We start from the raw sequence: 14,848 nt of genomic DNA on the forward strand, positions 1-14,848 counted from the left end.
TATGTAGGACATAAGGGCTGTGTTAAGGCCTACTTGATAAAAAGAAAGGCTATGTGGCTTTTTTTCTGAAAGAAACCGGAAGGGTACATTTATGGTTGTTCCGCCCCTGCTGTACCAGAGAGCATTTTGGGTGGATTCAGTACTTGGCAAAAATTTATTTTTTGGTTCTCTATGGCAGAACCCATTCCAAAAAGGGACAGGCTGTGTTCTGTTGTACCAGCCACAAAAATACTTCATTTCTCTTAGAGATATGTACAGTATTTGCTTGGCAAAACATTTCTTTCCATGTTGCTTGCCTGTGGGTTGTCTCACAGACTCTTGCAGTATACTTGCTAATAAGTTTATCAGTATCATGCAAAACTTCCAAGGCTAATCTGCCTAAATTCTGCTTTGGAGAGCTGAACGAAAAAAAGCGTTTTTAGAAACTGATTCAAAACAAACTTGCGTAGTCTGGTGGTTTGAGAGGGAACCTGATAAGATTAGCCTTGCTAGCCTAAAATTGGCTTATGTAAATGCTTGGCAAGTCCATTCTGGTACTTCAGAAAAATTCTTTGTAGTACTTCAGAAAACCAAAGTTTGGTTTCTCTGGGATTGATAAATATTTTTTGTTGTAACTGTGCTGTAATTTTTTGCAGGAAACTCAGAGCTTTTTGTAGTCTAAGTTGGAACCCTTCACAGTTTAATTTTTGCAGAAAGAAAGGTGGTATAGTTCTGCTTGAGAGTATTTTTGGCAGGAATCATATTTTTCCCTGTGTGATTTTGAAAGCTGTTTTTCAAATGCACTAGTCTCCTTGGATTGCTTTTATTCTGATGAACTTCACCTTTGGTGCAGTTCATGGAACAGACTGACCTTAGAGCATGATTGTGAGGGAAGTGTGAAGATGACAGTATGGCTTGGAGGTCTGTTGTGGTCTGAGCTCTGCCCATCTTGAGGTGGGGAACTGCAGCCTAGATAAAATGATTGGTAGGAGTTGATATCTTCAAAAACATCAAACTTGCATGTTCAATATTTTCTTTTGTTTTCTAGCATAATTTTGAGTACTCAAAATTTGTTTTAGTTAAATTAATTTTGTTTTAATTTTGGTTTTAATTTTTAATATTAAAATTTGTTTTCAATAAATAAAAATATAATTGTGAGTATACTCAAAATTTGAGTATACAGAAGATTTGTTGATTATGTTGAGGGCTTATCTTTTCTGCTCTGAGAAGTGCCTTATTTAAGTTCAAGTTCTTATTCTATGATGTTGCAGTAAATCAGAAATACACTCTTTTTTCCCACTTTAAAACTGAAAGTATAAAATGGCTTTAATCCTTAGCTCTGTAGGAATGTGAAGCTAATTCTTCTGAATGATTGCTGCAAAGTTTTGTACTATATTTGACTTGGCAACAAAAGCTCCCCATTTAGTGACAAACTTTTACTTTTGCCAAAGAAAGTATATTTTTATACTGTTTAACTGCAGACTACCAACTATGAAAGTGTCACATAAGCAGAAATAAAATGCGTGAATGTGAAGATAACAGGGCTGGCAGGGTGTTTCTCAGTTTTGAAACTGATTTTGAATTTGTATGAGATCAGAACTGTAAGAACATCATTAAATGGAGGGAAACAGTCTATCTAGATTGGGCATAATTTGTCTCAGTTATGTGTCTGTACTGCAGGAGATGTAGGTATTAATGTTATCGCTCTCTGTTAATGGATGTTTTCTCCAGGCAACAAATGATCTGAGTTTGAATATTGCTATGGTGGAGCATTTTTAAATTGTGACCAGCATGTACCTTCATTCCTTTAAGTTATCAAAAGTACTAAAATGCAGCCGATTTCTCTGTAATTAAAAACAAATTTGAAAAATAGTATAGCTACAACTGTCTTCTAAGTGAAGAAAAGAAGATGCCAACATGACAGTTTTTGTTCCCCCTCAAGTTCAATTACATTGCTTTTGCTACAATGAATTTTTTTTCTTTTGAAATTTCAAAGAATGCACATTTGCTCCTTCTTCTGTGTCTGTTACTGTTTAGGAAATGACATAGTGAAATGAGGAAAGACATTGAGATCCTTTAATTTACTCTGGTACAATTATCATATAGTACATTAATTTTCTTCAGATCCTAAATGAAAGTCTGTTGAATGCAGTGTGAATTTTGTGTATGTGGCAAAAATTGGGCCTTTTGTTAAGTACATTCAAGGCTGCAGCATTTGAAATTGTCTTTGGGGAATTCCAGCATGATTGAAAAGTGCTGTTTATCGTGTCCTGTCTTCAAATTCCATTGCTTTGATCAGTTGCTTTCCTTTCTTAAGAAAAAACATAAGAAATATGTGATAAGGATTATAAATGCAAAAAATAACATTCTAAAGACAGTGCCCATTTTGATGGGTTCCTGATGTCTGCTTCTGGGACCAGTGCCTCGTGGTATTACCTCATCCAGTTTGCTACTCTGAATTTTCCATCAGTGTCTGTGTTCCTTTGATTTTTTTTTTTCTTTTTGTGCTGTGAAACCTTGCAAAGTTTAGAATATAGAATAAGCATCATTCAGAGTAGCAAAGGGACCTCCTTTCAAGGTTTTATTCTCTCTAGGACTGGGCATCGCCCTTACTGAGCAATGAGCATTGTAACTTGTGCTTGCAGCTGTTATTCAGTAGTTCCCAGAGTCACTGTCTCTTTGTGGATCCTTGCTGCCCTGTGAGGGCTTGGGAGCTTTCCTGAAGCCTTGTGTGGTAATTAGTTGGCTTTAATTAGTGAGGAAATTGTACAGCATGAATTGATGGTTTGGAAAGAGCTTAATTTCCATTTCTGTGCAACATCAACTTAAGATGTGTTAATGTAGTTTTCATCAGACGTTTTCTGATTAGGTTATTCAGGTCTGTAGATCTTTCCTAGAGTACTGTTTTAGTTTTGGATATAATAAAGGTGATATTTGTAGAAACAACCTAAAGAGTTTAAAATAATTGACAGCCTTGAGGATCTTCAATTTAAGGAGAGAAACAAGATGATAAAGAGAATTTTAATTGCTTTTAAACAAAACCTAAACAAAACCAGCTGAATTTCTTTAAAAATCAGTGAGTTGATACGAACTCAGATCAACTTTGAGGGATTTCTGAATTGAAGAGCAGCACAGATCTCTTGCAGCTTGTTACATGCAGTAAAGTCTCTTTGTGTGAGAAAACTTAAGGATGGCATTATGGAAGCACTTCAAAAGTAGGCAAAATAACTTTCAAAATATTGTTTGAAGGAAGTGAGGGATAAATTTTTGGAAGCCAGAAAATCCAGCACTGAGTAGGATGAGCTAAACCTTGGGAACTGCAAACCAAGTAATATTGACTGGGTTTTTTTAATCTGTTTTTGTTTTCTAGGGATGCGGTAAAAAAATGTACACTTTTTTGAGAGGGACGAAGCAATTGCAAGTGCTGAGATTTCTAGGCATCTCTATTGGAGTTACGCAGATCCTGGCTATGATCCTCACCATTACTTTGCTGTGGGCTCTGTACTATGACAGAAGGGATCCTAGGACAGATCAGATCATGGCCCTGAAAAGTGATACCTCACAGGAGCTACTGAAACCAAGCCTGACCAGGATCTTTGAACATACATCCATGGCAAACAGCTTTAATACACACTTTGAAATGGAAGAGCTAGAGGTGATGCAATGAGTCTGAGAAGTCACGGAGGGTTTTAATTGTTTTGTTGTGTTTTTATTCTGTTCCATCAAATATGCCAAATATACTGGTCGTCTTATGTGTCAAAAACCAGCTAATGAGTGGAAGTGAAGGAGACAAGAAAGAAAAGCCTGTTGTCAGCTTCTTAGCCATGTCCGCAACCATGAAACAGAGTTGATTTTGTGTGCTTGTTTTTTAAAAGGCACTCATTGAGTTGGGCATAATAATATTTTACTTACTATCACAATCTGTGTGATGTATAAAACACTGATTCATTCACAAGTAGACAGAACCTCTAAGGAAACGTCATGGGAAAGGAAGAGAAATACTCATCTTGTGAAGAAACAACGTGCTTTGGACAGACAAAATGTGACTCTGGTTGAAATGGACTTTTAAATTTTAATAAGCCATTTGGAAAATGTCTTAATCAGGGATCTATGTATGTATAATTGTGTGTTTTCGTGTGTGCATGAAAAGCAGAACTAGAATTCAAGTTAATACTTGGATTAAAAAATTTGCAAGATTTGTAAAAAGGGCGAGATTTTCTTTTTTCTAACAAACCCTTTATCTTAGCTTTTGTTGTTAAAGATGTTCAAAAATTTCTATTTTTATCTAACATAACTGTTTATTTTTTAATTTTAAATGTATTACACAGGGATTCAAAACTAAACTATAACTCTGGACAATAGACTTTAATTTTCTGGAGAATTTGTCCTTGACAGTTTGTTCTACGGACTGTTTCTTAGTGAAAAGGAAGAAAACCTTAAATGTTCTTTCCAAAATGGGAATCAATATAGGAGTAGCACATTTTTAGAGATAAATCTTTTCTCCTATCTGTGATTCCCCTGAAGCTAGAAACAAAAGACTGAAAGAAAAATGCTTACACTTCTGGATGCTATTGCAATAATTCTAAAAGTATATGAGGAGAATTTATACTTTGGCGACTTCTTCATTAAGAGCTCTCTGGTGGCTTAAAATGCCAACTGGAAATAGCATTAAAATATATTTATTGAGGTGGGAAAAGTGCATTTTACTGTATTTTTATGAACAGTGTTTATTTCATAAGATTATTTTTACAGTTGGCCACGCTCCTGAAATATATATTTGTTCCACTGAGTATAGCAGTTTGTGGCAAATGGAGTTTTTACATAATATTACGTTAAAAAAAAATTTTTCATTTGTTTTGGAATTTGTAAAAGAAAAAAAAGTAAAGTGTGATTTGGTAGACAATAAAATTACTTTTCTCTTAAATTCCATAATGGCTTTTTTGTTTTTAAGTCGTGGAGTGGGAATTCTTTGAGTGGGCATTGTGAGGGTCCTCCTGCTAGTGTGGGTTAATTTGAAATGTCTTTACCCTTTCCAGAGAAACTACATTGTAAGTTTCATTTTCTTTTGTTTTAATTGTCTCTGAGAAAGCTTCTTAAGGGCTTGTGAAATTAAGGTCTTCAGTTATGTGGGCTGTTGTTTGCTTTTTAGTAGTCTGCATGTGGGGTGTAATCATTTCAAGGGTAGTATTGCAAGCAAGATTACTTTTCTGCCTTTGTATGTCTCCTAAAGATGCTAATACTTATTTTGGGAGGTAAGAAAAAGACTAAAGGATAGATTGTCCCAAAATTTTGCTTGGAGTATCTTTTTTGAGAAATACTTTCCTGTGTTCTATTCTGGAAGCCTTGGCCCAGTGTTACTGTGTAGGCACAGCCGACTTCCATAGCTGCCTCTGCTCAGCCTGGGCAGTGTTGCTGTAGAAAAGGGTGAGATTCCTGTCTAGAAAAGGAGCAGGTGTGCTCAGAGTGCTACAGAGATCTGTGGTGCTACACAGTGGATTGAGTCGTCATTGTTTTTCCCAGTTTAAAAACACAAAAAAAAAAGCCCATACAAATCACAAATGGTGGAATCTTGTTAACAGATTGCATGTACACATACATTCAGCTGTGGATTACAATGGATTACAGCTGAATGTAGGAGATTTCAATTAAGTAAGGTAAAAAAGTAGTATAAAAAGAAATGTAAAATTTCCTTTGTCCAGGAAACCCCAGCCCTTAAAGTTTTACTCAAAGAGTATCTGTGGAAGCTCCTTTGTCCATGTTCAGCTGTCTCTAGTCTTTCCCTGTGAGGAGGGTTGCCTGTGTGTCTTCTTGTGTCCAGGTTAGAGCTCACGAAGGAACAAATATGGTGAGCCAAGCTAGGAGGATATGTTGGAATTTAGAGATACTTCCAGCTCAGGTCATTTGGTTTTAGGCTTTTCAGGTGCTGAGGAAGCACTGCCATCATGTGCAGTCAGGTTATTTTAACAGCAGAGGAATTGCTTGGAGTAGGTCTCCTTTGATATATAGAACCAGTCCCCCAGATTTGGAGGTTTGTGGACCTCCAATGAACATCTGCAGTCAAGGAAGCCTCACTTGGGCTTGGCTTCCCAAATCCTGATCCAGTGTGCGTTCAGCATGGGGCTGGTTTCATTAGTGGAACAACCCCCATGTCAGAAATGATAAAATATTCCCTCCCTAGTAAGGACTATTGGTAAGTATTCTGGGAAAGAATCCTTCTATTTTGAGCATCTAACCACATTTGCAGAAATAGGTCTCAGCTGTAAATTTGAACACTCTCAAACTTTCTTAGCTCAGGCTGTGAGGTGTCTCTGTTTTTCTAGAGCTTCTTCAAAGAGCCTTAAAATTAATTGACTGAGCCTGCTCTTTTCCTGTAGAGCTTTAGGATATATGTAGGAGAGAGGCTGCTTGGCAAGAGGGGAACATTTAGATACTTATAGTAGTGAAAACTACTTCATCCTTTTCTTTGTCCCTCAGTTTTGCAGGAGTACTTGGAGAAGGATGGTGTATTCTTTGTTCTGTAATGAACTAAATCTCTCTTGTTGCAACAAACAACCGTGGAAATGCTCCTTAACTTTTTCACCGAGCACTCAAGGTATGCTCAAGGAGAGCAATTGTATTAGACAAAGGAGGCACTCCCTGCTGCACCAGGGGTTCCTGTTCGGCCTAGTGAATCATACCCAGTCCCGGAGACTGTGCCTATTGCTGTGGGGCTAAGCACAGTCATGATTTGGGATTATGGGGATGCTTTTAGGAGGCAAAAATCACTATTCCCTAACGTTGGATAAGGTATTGATTCACCTGCCAGTAGGTTGTATGTCAAGGCTTTTGGAAGGAAGCAGCTGTATTTTCTTTATAAGTGTTCATTTTGCAAAAGCATATATGAATATAAGGGAATATATAAACAATAAATAGTAAAAAGAAAGGCTGTTGGTCACAGCAACTGTACAGTTAAATATAATGGAAGAAGGGATTTTCAAATAGCTTTTGAAGTGTTTACTGCAGAAGCATTTTACTGGGTCTCAGTTAGTTAGAGCATGGTGCTAAAAACACCAAGGTCGCAGGTTCGATCCCCGTATGGACCATTCACTTAAGGAGTTGGGCTGGATGATCCTTGTGGGACCCTTCCAACTCAATATTCTGTGATTCTGTGAACTATGCAGGAAAACACTGATTATTAAAGTCTTATGACATTGAAATACTCAGGGTTTGTGTGACACTGTTTTGGTAGTGGGGGGATAGAGGGGTGGCTTCTTTGAGAAGCTGAGAAGCTTCCCCCATGTCCAACAGAGCCAGAACCATCTGGCTCCAACACAGACCTGCCACTGGCCAAGGTCAAGTCCGTCAGCGACGGTGTTAGCACCTCTGGAATAGCTATTTGAGAAGGAGAAAAAGTTATTGCAGCAACAGCAGCTGGAAAGAGGAGTGAGAATATGTGAGAGGAATAACTCTGCAGACACCCAGATCAGTGGAGGAGGGGCAGGAGGTGTTCCAGGTACTGGAGCTGAGATTCCTGTGCGGTCCATGGTGAAGACCATGGTGCAACCAGCCATCCCACTGCAGTCCATGGAGGTCCCTGGTGGAGTGGAGATCCACCTGCAGCTTGTGGAGAACACCATGCCAGAGCAGGTGGATGCTTGAAGGAGTCTGTGACCCCATGCATAGCCCTTGCTGGACTGGGCTTCTGGCAGGACTTGTGAAGAGAGGAGCCCACACTGGAGCAGGTTTGCTGGCAGAACTTGTGACCGAGTGGGGGACCACTCTGGAGCAGTTCATGAAGAACTACAGTCCATGGGAAGGGCTGTCTCCCATGGGAGGGACCCTACACTGGAACAGGTAAAGAGTGTGAGGAGTCCTCCTGCTGAGGAGGAAGGAGCATCAGTGACAATGTGATGAACTGACCGCAGTCGCCATTCCCTGTCCCCCCTCACCTCTGGGGAGGAGAACGAGGTAGAGAATTCAGGAATAAAGTTGAGCTTGGAAAGAAGGGAGGGATGAGGGGAAGGTGTTTTAAGATTTGGTTTTATTTCTCATTATCCTACTCCGATTTGATTGATAATAAATTATTTGCCCCAAGTCAAGTCTGTTTAGCCCATGACAATAGTTGGTGACTGATCTCTCCCTGCTCCTGTCCTCACCCAAAAGCCTGTCCAGCTGAGGAGGGGAGTGATAAAGCAGTTTTGTTGGGCATCTGGCATCCTGCCAGTGTTATCAACCCACCATAAGCATACATTTAATCATGCAAAATGCTATTGTAGAAGTGAGATTATATCTGAAACTTTAAAACTTGTGTATGATTGACTACATCTCTTTAAAAAAAAATTGTGATGTCCTAACCTTTTGAGAATTCCTATGCATCTACTTACATTTTTTTCAGCACTCCCCTACTTCAGTTGTTTCTTGTGCATAGTTACTGTAAAAAGTAGGTAATTAGATATTGCAGGCAGGGAAGAAACTAAGCTGTCTGGATAGTTCCATATATCTTACAGACTTTGTCAATCTATATATAGTGTTCACTCCTGACACAGGAACACTATATATAGTGTCCACTCTTCTAGCCACAGGTTTACATATCCCATCAGCTGATGGCTCTTCCATAACGTGATAATCCTCAGATTTTCCCATAGTCAATGGGAAAATAAAGTCCTGGTGGGTCCCATGTGCAGCAAAGACAGCATATGACCACCTAAGCACCCTCCCTGCTCAAAATTTAATGATCCTTCTCCAGATAAGCTGCTTCTCTGAAAGCCACCCTTCTCCCTGGAGCAGCTGAGGCTGCATCATGCTCTCTGCTGCAAAAGCCTTTTCCTGGTAGTCAGAGTGTTTCCACTGAGAGTATATCCACAACCTTGAAATGTAAAGTGTATGTTTTCAGTTTGTCTCCTGTTGGTATTTTATGAGAGGACAGTTGTTCTCAAAAATGCTCTGGGATGGTTCCCAGACATGCTTTAGTCTTTCCCTGCTGTCCAGAGCAGTGAGCTCCTAGCAGAGGTGGCCATCACATGTACCAGTGCTGACACACAGTTGATAGATCAGCATTGTCTGCAGTCAGCTGCCCTTTACGTGATGTGTTGTTACCTGCTCTTATGCTACAAAAGGAGTTTGATCTCATGTGCACTAATATTTTATCAAGGGAATTTGATACCAGGTTTGAGGAGACTTTGTAGCCTGGGAGGTTCAGCAGAGTGGTCGGTGTCTGGATGTACTGAAAACATAGCAGACATTTTTTTCAAGTACAGATAGAGATGTGGAGTTCATATTGCTGGAAATAATTTAGTGTTCTCTGCTGCTGGAAAGGGAATGGTGATGGTCACTGGCACAGAACAAGGGCAGCTCTGTGTAATGGAGCTGTGGCATCCTGGTCTCCATGGCTCTAGTATGGCTTAGATACACTCAACAGCTTGCCTGAAATTAGTGTCTGGGACATTCACTGACTTCAGATATCATGTTCCTTTAAAATTATTAGAGGGGGGGAAAAAGTTTTCATGAATAAGTTATTGCAAAACCAGGTTGACCCATTCAAGCATGCAGATGTTTTATTTAAGTATTCCTCAAATGTCTATTTATTCAGCATAACACATGTATTATGCTGCCTTCTGAAATACGATATATGACTGTCAAACAAAATTGTCAAAACAACAACCTCAGTTTCTTTGTATGATACACAGAAATAATTACATTTCATGTACAGTACAGATGCATTTTACACAGTCATCAACAGTCATTCACTACCAAAACAGTATTTAAATCACCTAAAACACCAAAAAAAAAGTGTATTTCCCAAATTCAGAATAAATTAATGGCTTTGCATGTGACATATGGAAATAGGAGACAGGACTGGAATTCTGCAAAATCTTACTAAATTATCTCTTAAGCTGCGTTTTAAAAATGAAAGTACATGTTGCTTCAGGGGTATAACTGTTATGCAAGTGTATTGCTGTAGTGTGTTCTTTCTAGTGCCTATGAAAAGGAGAATAAAGAGCTTTTAAAAGACACATGACCTGATGGAGTCAGTAGGTTTCCTGGGTTGTATCTAGACTGTACCAAAGTAGGTTTAGTAAGTGCCTTTTTGCATTATTTAGCTGATATAGCTAGTCATGAAGTACCATGTGGCATAAACAAGTTTTTGCAGATTGCTAACATCAAGGCAGTTTTTATATCAATAACTGTTTGGCAAAAGGTGGGGACCAAGTATGAGTAACCATGGGTAGAAGTAGGATGCAAGTAAAAACTCTGTGTTCTGCCTCTCCTTTAAACCCCACTAAAGTTTATGTAACCTACCAGCTTCAGCAGACCTACTGCAGTTTTCTAACGGGGTGGAAGAGAGGAGAGCAATGCCAGATAATGAACTCGGGCAGGGTTCCTCAGAAGGAGTGATCCTCCTCTGGCTCAGAGGAGAGCCTGTGCTTTTGTTCTCTGCTAAAGTTTGAAAGAAATATAGAAGCTCAGTTTACAATAAGTAAGTTACTCTGATTTGCAAAAATAGTGAGAAGGTAACTGCAAATTAACCAAGCTTCAAAATAAGTAAATGATAAAAGAGTAATGAATGGCATTATCTACTCTTTTTACTTGCAGTTTAATTCTAATATGTGACATTGTTGTATTTTGGTGTATATACTGTAGCATGATAGTCCATCATCTACTCTTCAATGTCTGAAAGACCAGCATTTGTGTGCAATAAAAAGTGTATCATCAGCAAGTTTCAGTTTTTAGTGGGTATTTTCTCTTAATGTAAATTTTCAGGTCAGTAGAATGCTAGCAAATACTATACTGAAACATACACTACTCAAACTATTAAATAACTGTGTTAATCATTTATTGTAATGGCATCTAATGCACTGAGCCTTTTGATTTATATGCATATTTTACTTTGCAGACATGCAATTATTTCTGATCCAGTGGTTTTGATGTATATATGTATGTATTGATATGCACATATTCCATGTATATTTGATGTATATGATGTATGGTATGTCATGAATATAAGAAGCATTATGATACATCTAACATACTCTCATGAAGAAAAATGATGCTTTTTTATCAGAAGGGTTTCTGATAATATCATTGTCTTTTAAAAATGAAGCCAAAAAGCCTTAACTCGTAAAGCCTTCATATTAGCTTTTAGGCCTGTCCGTGTAGGCAAATTCCAATTGAAATCAATTATACTTTTATAGCTTTGAGACTCAATCAATTATTCTATCATTGTTCTTAGGTAATTAAATGTTTTTCACACAATATAAATTCTCAAACAAGTTTTAAGATGTAAGTTTACAGATAATTACAAAAAGAATTTAGCCATCATTTTTACTGAATGTCTTTCAGTGTCTTCCACTGTAGCTAGTTCTCTGGATGCTGCAGAATATGAGCAAGGAAGGTTTGGAGATAATTGTTAGCTGATCCCAAAAACACCTTTGTGGTAATTTTAATTTAAATAGGATTGATCCTGTGGCAGTACACTGAGACGAGAGGTTTGTTCTGAAAATACAGAAGTAGACAAGATGTCTGTGGAAGAAAGGACTGTGTTGATTTCATCAGTAGCCTTGAAATCCCAAATGGTACGGTGATGTTGGAGGGGGCAACAAACTGTCATAGAAATAAAGAATAGTGGACAAAAAGAACAATGACTGAACAGCACATTTGTGGTGCACAGTTTGGCTGTAAGATTATGTAAATGTTTGCCATTAGAAATTTCTAGTGTAGATGAAGTTGTGTAAAATACCTTAAAAAAAAATCCTGATTCCTGATACAACAGGTGTACAATGACTTATTGCAGTTGTAACAGTACCTAGGAAGCAAGATAAAACAATAGTAAATATTGAACTAACTGAACACCTTTAGTTCACTAATGAGTGTTTGAGTAAGAAATACTGCATTTTTCAAAAGGGAAGTTATTTGTACAACTACCATGGAACATTAACAATCAGCTTGTTGTAAGTGCACGGAAATGCCCCTTTCTACAGTAATATTTTATCATGCCTAATCTGAAAAACAACAAAAGTAAACTGAGATCACAGCTCCAAATAATTTCAGCATGCATTATGGTTGTAGTTCTTTCAGTCAGTACAAACATATTTCATATGAGCATTTTTTCGTTCATTTTTTTACAGTTCCTCAACAAGTTTGTGGTTTATTAACAGGGGAAAAAAAAGGTTATCAAAATGTTTTTCGTTGTTTTGCATTCAGCAGGAACACAGGTTTCTATTTTTTCGTTTGTGTTTTTTTCTAAAAAGAGCTTTCATGATAAGAAGAAGCATCAATGGGGACATTTCATTGTGCTCATATAGTAAGTCAGGATGGTCACAGAAGATTCCACCACGCATCAGTTCGGACAAGGGGTAAGAAACTCCTTTTGGTTCACACCCTATGACACCAACACCCACAAAGTGTTTTGTTTCTCCCGAACCTCTTGCTCTGTGTCCGCTGGCACACTCGTCAAGGGGTATTTTCTTTGTCAGCTCTCTCATTCCTCACGACTCGTTTTTCATTGCTCGAGCTCAGCTTGTAAGTGGTCTTTATGATAATTTATAAATAATTCCTTATTTTATAAAGCAGATACTCTGACAATGTTTCCTCCTGAATACTCAGGAGAGTCTGGCCTATCATCTCCTTCGGGTGTGGTGACCGGAGGTGTCGGGATGCTGATTATTGCTGTAGTGACATAAGGCTGCTCACAGTTTAGTTTAACACACTCTTCCACTTTGGCGTTTAAGCTGGAACGGCTGGAGGAAGAAACAAAAATCCAAGCAAATAGAAAGTCCATGTTACCACAAAACTCTTGTGTACCCGATTCCACTCCCTCACCCGGCCATCTCCATCCTGCCCCATTGGAGAGCTCTAAGTGCAGAACAGCACTACCCCAATACCCTGCACACTAGCAGCAGGTGGTCCATGGCTTTGTCCATGTCCCTTTGTCCCTTCCTTTCCACCATTTTTCAGCACTTCTCAGCCTAAGTGTTTCTGAACAGGGGAAGCATTTGAGCAAACTTAGCATAGCCAAGTTACTTGCTATGCAGGAAAGTGGAAACTAAGGGCCAGTCCCAGTCTCCTGCATATTCCTCAATGCCATGCTTATTTAAGAACATTGTGTATTTTAAGAACATTTTCATATTAGGAAAAATTTCTTCACTAAAATGGTTGTCAGACATTGGAACAGACTGCCAAGGGAAATGGTGGAATCACCACCTTCAAAAGGTGTGTGGATGTGGCACTTGGAAATGTGGTTTAGTGGTAAACGTGATAGCACTGGGTTAATGGTTGGACTCAATGATCTTGGAGGTCTTTTCCAACCTTAGTGATTCTATGACTCTATGTATATTCTGTGTCATCAATAGTAATATTGCATTATATGCACTGATTAAGGTTGAGTTAATATGTTCATGGTGTTGTTGCAGTATTTCTGCATCATAAGAAACTTATAAAACTCAGACTATTTCAAGGTGAGACCAACATTTTATTCTTGTGTTTTTAGTTTGTTTTCTAGCACAAAGCTGGTGCTTTGTGTTTTTGCATAGTTGGTGTCTGGAAATATGGTGCAGGCAAGTCCTCTAGCAGAGAAAGGATGGATCCAGGCAGAATATTTCCTGAAAAGCTAAGACAGGTTGGAGCTTTGTGCTGGCCAGGAGGTCTCATTGCACAACAGCTGAAAAACTTCAGTAGCTACAAGCTGCTGGATTGTTCATGGAAGTGAAATCCAAACCTAGTAACTACACAAAGGAAGCTACTCAAAAGTAGCTTAACAAGACAATCTCTATAGCAACTAGTACTAAAAATGCTTCCTTATTGAAGGGTGGCATGTATGACTTCAGTAGAAAATACTTCTGGGTCTCCTGAGACCTTTGCTGTGTTTTCAGAGGTGGTATTCAGATATACCTGAAAGCCAGATGCTTTACTTGTGAGAGTAGGGGGACATTCAGTAAACTACAGACTCTTAAACTGCATTTTCCTCACTTTTGTAATAACTCCTCAGACTAGAAAATACATTTTCTTATCCATTTCATATTTTTTTCATTTAGAAGAGTCTTCCTTATGACTACTACACTTAGGACTCTGGAAATCAGTTTTATTTCTCTGCTCTGCAGAAATGTGAGGAAGTCTTGTTTCCTATGCTTCTGAACCAAGCATGGACAGACAGACCATTTGCTCATCTCATATATTAGAATTGCACATTTTTCTTTGCAAAATTTTTCTTCTTATGTGTTTGCTCACAGCATATAATATTTGGTGCTCTATTTCATTTGGGGTCTCTGGATGCTATTTGCTGCAAATAGTACACAGTAGTTTGTGGGGAGGGCCTGAGAGGGCAGAAATGAATATAAACAGACTATCCTATTATCTTGGATTAAGCTTGGAGTAAAAGAAGTGCAGAACATACATATAAAAATGCATAATTGTTTTTAGGTGACCGTTAGACTCTCATCTTTAGCTTCACTGCCTGCCTATGGAGGCCACAACACCTCTACATCTCTTCTCTAACAAAGTCAGGAGCTTCAGCTCTCGGTGTGCTGATGCACGAGAAGTACCTGTTAGACAGTGGTGTCCTCTCCACACATCTGATCTGGATGGTGCTGAGCTCTTGTACACTGCCTGGGCGGCTGCCAGCGATGGCGGTGTTCGGGATGCGGTAAGTCTTTTTATGTCTTCGTGAGCAGCAAGTGCTGGTGACACCTTGTTGAGATGAAATAGAGGGGCTGTGGCTTGGAGGTCTGTTGACTGTAGAAACCTCCATACAGCTCTCTTCGTAGACTTGCTCATCCACAAATTCGTGGTTCTAGCCAGAGGAATCCAACAAAGGGACAAAGCACACACAGAGAGATAATTGAAGTGAAAATATTAATCATGATTGTTTAAAGGCTTAAACTGACACAACTGAATA

At 38.6% G+C, this 14,848-nt stretch overlaps 2 protein-coding genes across 7 annotated transcripts in view; one reads left to right on the plus strand and one right to left on the minus strand.

The window, feature by feature from the left end:
* Positions 1-4,904, plus strand: part of TSPAN12 (tetraspanin 12) — a 45,732-nt gene extending 40,828 nt beyond the window's left edge. For 5 of the 6 annotated variants that reach the window (XM_027720862.2, XM_027720865.2, XM_027720859.2 and 2 more), the window contains one exon: positions 3,350-3,667. In XM_027720862.2, the coding sequence (XP_027576663.2) occupies positions 3,350-3,646 (297 nt within the window). In that variant the 3' untranslated portion in view covers positions 3,647-3,667. Of the gene's footprint in view, positions 1-3,349 lie in introns of all 6 variants that reach the window. The other variant, XM_027720858.2, reaches the window with a different exon arrangement.
* A 4,582-nt stretch (positions 4,905-9,486) lies between these two features.
* KCND2 (potassium voltage-gated channel subfamily D member 2) overlaps positions 9,487-14,848 on the minus strand; it is a 274,001-nt gene continuing 268,639 nt past the window's right edge. Inside the window, exons 6-7 of the mRNA XM_027720892.2 lie at positions 14,496-14,743; positions 9,487-12,695 (exon numbers count right to left, since the gene is read on the minus strand). Coding sequence (XP_027576693.1) covers positions 12,518-12,695; positions 14,496-14,743 — 426 coding nt within the window. The 3' untranslated portion in view covers positions 9,487-12,517. The remainder of the gene's footprint in view (positions 12,696-14,495; positions 14,744-14,848) is intronic.

This window comes from Pipra filicauda, unplaced genomic scaffold (assembly GCF_003945595.2).
Source record: "Pipra filicauda isolate LSUMZ 115617 unplaced genomic scaffold, ASM394559v2 scaffold113_size4260070_pilon, whole genome shotgun sequence".
NCBI classification, from domain to species: domain Eukaryota; kingdom Metazoa; phylum Chordata; class Aves; order Passeriformes; family Pipridae; genus Pipra; species Pipra filicauda.